This window comes from Nestor notabilis, unplaced genomic scaffold, assembly GCF_000696875.1.
Source record: "Nestor notabilis isolate BGI_N333 unplaced genomic scaffold, ASM69687v1 scaffold16913, whole genome shotgun sequence".
Taxonomy (NCBI): domain Eukaryota; kingdom Metazoa; phylum Chordata; class Aves; order Psittaciformes; family Psittacidae; genus Nestor; species Nestor notabilis.
Genome location: NW_009922547.1, coordinates 3,737 through 13,143, shown reverse-complemented (window position 1 = coordinate 13,143; position 9,407 = coordinate 3,737). Strand labels below are relative to the sequence as shown.

At 41.1% G+C, this 9,407-nt stretch overlaps 1 protein-coding gene across 1 annotated transcript in view; it reads right to left on the bottom strand.

The window, feature by feature from the left end:
- Positions 1 to 6,982: 6,982 nt before the first annotated feature.
- Positions 6,983 to 9,407, bottom strand: part of COMTD1 (catechol-O-methyltransferase domain containing 1) — a 5,441-nt gene continuing 3,016 nt past the window's right edge. The window contains exons 6-7 of the mRNA XM_010011676.1: positions 7,874 to 8,007; positions 6,983 to 7,135 (exon numbers count right to left, since the gene is read on the bottom strand). Of these exons, the coding sequence (XP_010009978.1) occupies positions 6,983 to 7,135; positions 7,874 to 8,007 (287 nt within the window). The remainder of the gene's footprint in view (positions 7,136 to 7,873; positions 8,008 to 9,407) is intronic.

Sequence of the window (9,407 nt, the reverse complement as noted above, 5' to 3'; positions counted from 1 at the left end):
AGCTTCAATCATGTGCCTTTAATGCAGTTTGTGGAGGTGACCATAAACGGTTCCCAAGTTCAACAGGCAGACCCTAGCTGCAAGTCTGAACTTTTTGTTAGGAATTACCATGGTCCATATCTGGTAGTTTAAATGTACACTTAAAGTTAAGCTTGAGCTAAAGGCATCACTCGCATACTTGGTATGTGAGTTGTTACGCTAAAAATCAAGAAAGAAAGAGTTGGTAGCACCCATCAAAGTAACCAAAGATGCATGACAGAGGGGTGGGCTTTGTGGTTCCTGGCACCCTTTCTGTAACACCAGAAGCAATTTTGGGCCCCAGCTCTCCGCATGTTGATTAAATGTGTCTGTGCTTTTGTGTCTTTCAAGTTAGTCTTCATTAATAGCTTGGATCAGCCTCTGATTGTAAGATAGTTCCGACTCCACACAGCAGTCCTTGAAGTGGGGCAAGGTTGCTTAGCTTTGGTGCTGTGGTCCAAGTTCTCATCAGGACACCTTAATGGCTCCAACTCTGGATGGAGGGACTGCTACCTGTTGGGGGGAATAGTTCCCAGGAAAAGACTATGCCTAAAATCTGCAACAGCTGTGGGAAGACCTGGAGGTGATATAGAAGCTGGCTGTACACATCCGTGGATAAGCTGTAGTTTTTTTGTACAGGGACCGTTTTGTCAGGTGTTCGACCTAGTGAGTATTGTTTTGTAATTGCAGTGGTTAATGCTCCTCTGCAATGGGGGTGTCTTTGAGGCTCACTGGAATATGATCTAGCTTTGCTGTTCAAAGGAAACCAAGGAGGGCCCTGCAATTTGTTTTAGGTTGTATTAATCTCTTTGATATAATATATAATGGCACAGTAGTTGCACAATTAACTGTGGCTTTCTGCTTTAGAACGACCCCAGTAATTACTCTACATTGGAAAGATGGATTAAGTGTCTTGGGAGAGCATTTTATAGCAGCTGACATTTAGAGGCTAGAGGACATTGAAGGTGACACTGCAGAAATGGCATACCAATACCCTGTTGATGTGCCTGGGAGGCTGAGGAGACATTGCTGGGTGGAAGCTGTGGGTGAAAGCACCTTGAGGAATGGATGCCTTCTTACCTCTGGCAGTGGAGCTGGACCTTGCCAGAGGTGGAGGCTGCCATGAGACAGAGCATTGTGGTGGTCTCACTGCCTTGTCCCTGTCCCCACATAGCCCTTACAGCTCTGCCTGGATTCAAAGGTGTGCATCGCCACCTGATGAAACATTCCACTTCTGCTGGTTGCAGGTATTGCTGCTCCTCATGCCTTCCAGGTTTTGACCTGTGGCAGACATCAGCAATGTTGACCTGTAGTAGGCAAATGCAAAAATATCTACCTTATAAAGAAATGAAGTAAGCATTGAGTGTCATGAGCCACAGCCTGTGTGAGTTCAGCTGTTATAGGGAAAAGGGTAGGACCTACAGGGTAAACAATAGTGCTCATAAGTCAGCAATTTGGATTACATATACATATTTGCATAGGTTTTGTAATTTCTCTTTCTTTTTTTTTTTTTTTTTTTTTTTTTTTTTTTTTTTTTTTTAAGCAAGTCCAAGGAACTACAGGCTTTGCTTCCTAAAAAATCACATATTAAGATACAAGTGACACCATGGACAAGCATGTAGTTCCTTACACATAAGCCTAAATTTTATCTCCAGCTGTTACTGTTTTATATTTCCATTTAGATTTTCAAGCATCCATTCTGCAGGTTTCTTTTGTACCTGTTTTAAAATGCATTTGTCAGTTTGATTTTGCTTCTTTTTTGTTGTTGTGGTTTGTTTGGTTTGTTAGTTTTCCTTCTCATGCTAGTCGAAACCCCCTTTCTGTTGCTGGGGCTGGCCAATAACATGTGGGCCATAATCCTCGGGACTCCTGTGGCTGTGCCCTATGACAGGACACATAGAGCCTGGGTGTCCTGTGCATCAGTCCTCCCCTGTGAGCAGACTTCTTCTGTCAGTTTTGCATTTGTAGATCTGATTCAAATTTTTGGTGATGTGAATGTACAGGAGGCTTTATCTGGTACCAAGCACTGTGTTGTCATGTGTGTATGCAGTAGTTAGGTATTGCATTTACTTGTGACGGCAGCAATAATACTTTTCATTAACTATTTTCTGCAAATCTAATTTCATGATGTCAAGAAGTTACTACTTTTGGCTCACCAACATAACTCAAAAGGTTGCTATAAAAATGCACAGAGCCTCTTGGTTTTTCAGTAGGTGAATAGGAATAAAATTATGAGCCTTTAAACTAAATAATAATTTTTCCCTTGTAGCTTCAGATCTGTTCAATCAATAACCTTTCTGCTAACTCTAGGGAGAATTTTAGTTGCCTCCATAAAATGTTTTAATTATTTAAAATCATAAAATATAAGTAGGCACAATTTGCTTGGAACTCATTAGGGAAATATATGAATAAGAAGAAAAGATAATGTTTGCTTCTGCATTAATTTAAAGCAGTCTCTAAAATATGAAATCTAATCCTGGAAAGCAGTGACTTATCAGCAATGTTTACTTTTCCTATAATAGGAGTAAATATTAAAGCAGCTAGTTATGTGCTTATCCCTACAGTATTACACTGAGCCAAGAAGGAAGATAAATAACTTGACTGAAATCCCACATTAATTTTCCTCTTTTACAGGTTTTATGTTTGTTCATTTCCTTTTTCAAAACATTGCTTTTAAAATTATTATTATAAAAGAGGTGACTTAGAAACCACGAGTAGCTGCAAATGCATAAGACCAATTTGTGTGTGATTAGAATTATGCAGGGGTAATGCTTTACACTTGCGCTGCAAAGCCTTTCATCCCAGTGCAAATCACTGGCACAACATGCAGCAGCAGAAAAAAGCCACTGCCCTGGGATGAGGTTTGGCAGGCCGGAGAGCAGAGCCAGAGATGGGTGAGGAGACAAAATAAAAAGAGAAATTATTACTTTTAAGTTTTTCCAAAGAAAATTCAGTGCTCACTCAGGAAATGCTGGTTTGCACCTCTTAGGTGTGTAAAGAGGGAAGAACTGGCTTTGTCGTTCCCTGCTCAGTACTTCTTGTTTGTGATCTCCTCAAACATCCCTCCCCAAATGACCCTTCTCATTTTGTTTGTCTGGGAGGACCTGATAGTGCTGCTGCTCCTGTGTAAATGAAATGAGCGGTAAAATCAAATGTGCAGCAAATCACCCAGAGATGGATACAGATCCCTTGTGCATGTGGAGGTCATAGGTTATCCAGATTTGTTGGTGTACCCACTCTTTAGAAGAGTGGATGGAGCTGCTCAGCATGGTCATATTCCTCATGGTAGTGCAAGGGTGGTGCAGGGATGTAGGAGGCCTGTGCAGTTTCAAGTGGATGGGTTAGATAAAACCAAGCTGTATGCATCTCTACTGGAAGGATGGCACCAGCAAGTCCAGAGGAAGGCCATGAGGGTGATAAGGGGGCCGGATCACCTCCCGTATGAAGACTGGCGGAGAAAGTTGGGGCTGTTCAGTCTGGAGAAGAGAAGGCTGCGTGGAGACCTCATAGCAGCCTTCCAATATCTGAAGGGGGCCTGTAAAGATGTTGGGGAGGGACTCTTCACTAGGGACTGTAGTGGTAGGACAAGGGGTGATGGCTTTAAACTTAAACAGGGGAAGTTTGGATTAGATATAAGGAAGAAGCTCTTTACTGTGAGGGTGGTGAGGCACTGGAACAGGTTGCCCAGAGAAGTGGTAAATGCTCCATCCGTGGCAGTGTTCAAGGCCAGGTTAGACAGAGCCTTGGGTGACATGGTTTAGTGCGAGGTGTCCCTGCCCATGGCAGGGGGTTTGAAACTAGATGATCTTAAGGTCCTTTCCAACCCTAACTATTGTATGATTCCATGGGTCCTGACTGTTTTCCACCTGTAGATGTCTCTAAGCTCTTGCAATCTTTCCTCTGGGTATATCTGAGAGGGCCAGCACAAAGGAGAGAGAACCATGGCAGCACTTCCTCTGCTCATTTAATCAGCTAGTAGAGATGCAAGGGCTGCTCTGAAAGAGTCTTCTGTTCCTTTCCCCATCACCCATCCAAATATGACACACCACCATTGTGAATGTGACATCTTTGGAGCAGGGACAGGGGTACCTGACCAGGAGCCAGGACTACGTGTTTTCTGGGAGTTACTGTGCTAGGAGGATTTTTATTTATTTTGAGGCACTATCCTTCAGCTCCGTTTGCTTCTAACCAAGTCCCAGCTGTACATTTGTCACCTGTGTTGGCCTCCCTGGGGTCAGCTCTTGCGACTAGAAGAGATGACAGTGCTGCACGAACAGCTGGGCCCCCAGGTCAGCTCCTCTTTAAAGGTGGGAAATCCCGAGCCTGTACAGTGTGAGCAGGAGCTCAGGCAGGTGTGCTACTTGGGAAGGGTGAGCAGACACACAAGCTCCCATCCATGATCTGGCCATTAGAGAGAGACAAAGACTTGTGCTGCATTATCGCGTGGTCCGCTCTTGCCACCTAATGAAAGCCTAAATTCTCATTGTCCTCACAAATTCCCAAAAGCTGATTCACCACTTGAATTAAACCATAATTATGTATTATAAGCAGTCACTTTATAGTAAGGTTGAAGGATTAAATGCGGTTAGTGGTGATGAATTCCAGATGCGCAGGATAGAAGCCTGAAGAGAAGGCCAGCTTCTGAGTAACTACAAGATAGTGTAATGTATTCTAAATATTTGATTCAATTAAGCTTCCTTCTGCTCTTTGTTTCAGCTTACAGATGGCTCATCAATCTATAGTTTAGGGACACATTGCTATTCTTTCTAATGGTAATTAGGTGATCAGGATGGAGACAGGTTTGATGAAATGCTCACTTTATGCTCCGCATATTTAAAATGGAGCAGAGTCCAAAGCAGAAACAAAATACTAGCTGGCTGCAGATGGCTTCAGCCTCAGGCACGCGACAGGTCTTCCCCTAGCACAGGTGATGGGGACTTTGCCAGTTCCCACCATTCAAGGATCAGGAGTTTCTGAATTCATGAACTATGATTGTTTGTACCTGGTTTTGAATGGTGCTGAACTGTTATTTGGCAGCTTTTTGCAAAACGCTCATGCTGTTGCCCATTTTTGGCTTGGTTTTGCTAACAGGATTCTTGCAACTTGGAAACTAGTAGTAAAACAGTCTACAATTAATCTTCCAGTGACTTCTGTGTGTTTGGGAGAGGCCATCATGGTACTTTCAGGCCAGGGTATGTATTTGTAATAGGTTATGGCTTGCTCATAATTGTCAGCTTCTGAAAGCAGGAATATTTGAGAGGATGCCCCAGCTGTTAAAGTGCCCATTTTGTGTTTGTAGCACTTGCAATTTGTTACCTACTTAAAAAGTAAACTTCCAATGTAGAACATGGCCAGAAGCTTTGCATGCAAATATATAAATGATATTGTGTGTTTCTTTAGTCAGTCTGAGAGCTATTGCAGTCATTCAGACTTTGGTAAGGAGTTATTTCCTTTATGCAGGTGAGAAAATTGCAGGACACAGAATTTAAAAAAAAAAGAAATTGGAAAGCTTTATGCTCTGTTTTAAAACCTCTTTTAATGGCCACACCCTCTGTGTCCTGTCCTTCTCCCAGGCATGGATTTTACTTTACAGCAGCCAGTCCTTAATTCAGCAAAGTACTTAAGCACATCCTGATATGCTCTGCTGAATCAGGGTTTTAAGTAGAAGTGACAGAAATAGAACCAGGATCTCCTTGCTCACTGCCCCACTGTGAAACCATCACACAGTGCTTCCTTTCTTCATTACTCTCCCACTGCAGCATACTGCCACGTGTGTCTGAGACAGGTAAAACTCGTGCCCTGAATGTGTGTCCCTTAAGAGAACCAAAGCAACCCAGTTGAAATTTCAGAAGTATGAGACAAGTAGCCAGCTGTAACAATGTTGAAACCTAAGCCTCTTTTGTTGTTCCCACATAAGGTAAGATTTTTCTACTAGTTTCTTGGACAAAAAATGTTATAGAATTCATCAGGGTGAAACAAGAGAGTAATGAATGACAACAGCAAATGAAGTTAGATAAGACTTAAGAATACTGTAGGAAAAATACTGTGCTAGGGAATGGAAAAAGCATAGTTTTGTTACATGCTGCTTAGGGAAGGGAATCTCTGCTTGCAGCAATGATTTAAATAGGCAGTTAACATCTGTATTGCATTGTCATACAATCATCATTTTCCTTCCGTAGACTTGCCTTCAGTGATCTGCGTTTGCAGCTTTCCAAGAAACAAGTACTAGCAAGGTGTTTCATTGGAGGCAGGAGGGAGGGAGAGAGGAAAGAGGAAGAATTCTTTTGGTTTCCTTCTTGCCCATTTGTTCTTCCTCATTCTGACTGCAGAAAAATCTACCTGCGCTGTCACTTAGGTTAAAGAAATCCAGTCCTTGCACACAAAGGTTTTAGGTAGTGGTCTGTACTGGAAATCCCACTTATCCTTTGACAAGTGTGTACTTGAGGCTTGTTCTGCAATACCCATTGAAGATTACCAGTGACTTTCACTATTGTTAGAGAAGGCTCGCCATCTCCCTGATGTCATGTATATTTCATTAAAATCCTTTTTTTTTTTTTTTTTTTATTATGGCTGTTAATACTAGTAAAATCCACTTCCTTTTGATGGTAGGACTGAGTATTCTGCTACTCAATAGCCTCTTTTAGGACGGCAAAATACTTCATTGCATTGACTCACTTGCAACTGTCATTCTACAGAGCAAGATTTTTTTCAACCACTGTCTTAGAAAGACAGCTTCGCATAACTTTATTTGCTTTATTACAATTAGAATAAGAAACAGTAGTGAATCTCAAAATAAGTCTCTCAACTTATCTGCCTTTAGGATCCTGCTGCTCCTAAAGTCTACTTTCCCCAGGCTATGCTACCCAGTGGAGATACAGGTTAAAAGAACATTTTTGATACTGCCTGCATTTTAAGTTATTATTTGATGCTGCTTGTTGTCTCACATCTGCTGGGCTTCCTTCAGTTACAACTTGAATGCTAATGTGACTCCATCCCCCATTGGGATCATGCTGATATTGACTCGTGCATCTCTGAGAAGCTTTTCATTGAGGTGGTGGATGCACTGGGTTTCCAAGTCATCCTTTCTTGGGTTTAGCACCTTTCCATTCCTTAGGACCTATTGAAAAAAGAAATGTCATGCACCTAATATGTCCCAATATGTTCTGCAGACCACAAAGGTCCTGCTTATTTTCAAGAAATCAGTATTATTTTTTGTATTTCAGATTTCTAGTCTGACGTAGTTCTCATAAGCAAGTGGGATTGGGAGTCCACAGATTTGGTTAATTGTACTTTGCTACAAATTAGAAGCCTAAATAAAAAAGATGTGTTTAAACAACAGGTATTTTTAAAAGCACCTATTCAGCTGCCACCATAACCCTGAAAATGCTTCAAGTTTAACATCATTCTTTCTTTCCAGTAAAAATTAATTGGTAACTTAGTAGTAGTTACTGATTACAAGTGCTACCTTTGGTCTTGTTTAATGACTATATATGGTAGAAAATGTACTGTAAGACAAATATAGAACATTCTCTGTAATATATTCCAAAAAACTGTATAAGTTTCTGCTTTCACAGGCTGTTTATGTACTGACATGTATAAAGCACATTACTCCTTTCTTCTAAATGGTTTTATTCCTCTCTTATATTAGTGTTCCATATAGCTTACTTTAGGAATTTATGTTGAATTTTAAAGCCTCTTTTGTATAACATGGAACAAATTGGCAACGAAGTTGCAATTGGCAACCAAGTTGCAGGTCAGAAATGACATTACTAAAATCCCACTGTGACTTTTTTTCTTTCCCGGAGGCAAAAGCAGTAATGCCCTCTGCTTCTACCACTACAACCCCAGTACTTACATTATCAATAGCTATTATTCCCCCTTTTTTTATGAGGCGCAAACATTTTTCATAGTACTCATTGTAGCTTTCTTTATCCGCATCAATGAAAGCGAAGTCAAAGGTTTCCGCTTCTCCGCTGGCCAGCAGTTCATCTAGAGGAGCAACAAAGTGAGTCATTACACCCTGGTTAATGCCGTGTAGGAGGAAGTCATCCATTTGTGTCAAAGTTCTCATTAAATAATGTTTTTGGTGCCTTGACCAGGCAGTTTATTCCTTTACAGCTTATTACCAGAAGAGCTTATCCCACAGAAACCAGTCGAGACATGATGTATGCCATAAAACACTCAGTTACTGAGTTCTGCCTACTTAGAAGTTCATGGAGTAGTTCTAAACCTGCAGGATACAGCTGGGGCTGCTGAAAGGTGCAGTAAAAACAAGTCAAGCAGTTTTCAACTGGACACACTCTACACCTTCAGCTATTTTTTTTTTTTAGCTGATTGAAGAGAGCTGTTTTCCTAAATGGATTAGGATTTTTCGCACATTTATGAACAGGTCCTAAATGCTAATCTCTGATTGCTGATCAAGTACCATGATACGGGTCATGAACAAACCCTGTCATAGATCTTTATTACAGCAAAAGATCATGGTAAGTAGTCCCTCTGTTGGCCAAGGCAAGTGGAATTTGGTTTTAAGTTCTCTGAAACGGACTTGTTGGCTGAGAACTCCAAATCACCACTTGTGGAGCCGCTGACTGCTGCCTTCCTAAGGTTCTTGGCATTCTCTCTCACCAGTCCCTGCCTTATACTCTGTCAATAGAGGATCTTTTTGGCTGAAGCGTTGCCTAGACAAAGCTCTCCATTGAACTTAAAAGGACAGCAGTGTGTTTTAGCAGACTGCTTATTTGCCTCTTTGGAAAGGATGGATGAATTTGGAAGTAATACAAGGTTATTGATGGATCTGTGGATACATCAAACACCTTTCCTGGAAAATTTCTTCTGCCTCCTCCATTCCTAGCACATCTCTTTCATTTTCAGAATATTTATTAATGTTCCCTTTGCCCTGCATCTTGCTTTCTTGAATAAGAAAAGTTATTGCCTTTCTAACGGCCTTGCATGCTATTGTCATATCCTAAATTTGAACTCTTCTGGACACAATTCAGCTGTTATATGCTAAGTTCTACAATGGCTTGTGTTTTTTCTGCACCTTAGCCCTTTCAGAAAACTCTTCCTGTCTATAACAAAGAACTACTTGGTTAGGATGGACAATGGATAAGAGAAATTGGGCTTTATGTAATTAATCTGTGTTAATCAGCTTTCCCAGAAGCAGCTGACAATAGTACTTCATAGATTAAACAAGGTGATGGACAGGGCAGGTGAGTGACCAGTATAGCCCACTAAGTAGAACAAGCATTTTCCTCCTCTCTGCTAGCATGTAGGAAAACTCTGAACTTATGAAGTTTTCTGATTTAAGTTTTTTAAATATAAGGGAAGACATCTTACTGTTAGCAAAAGGATCACATCCACAAGCATATTTGGTTTTAGATTCCATCAGT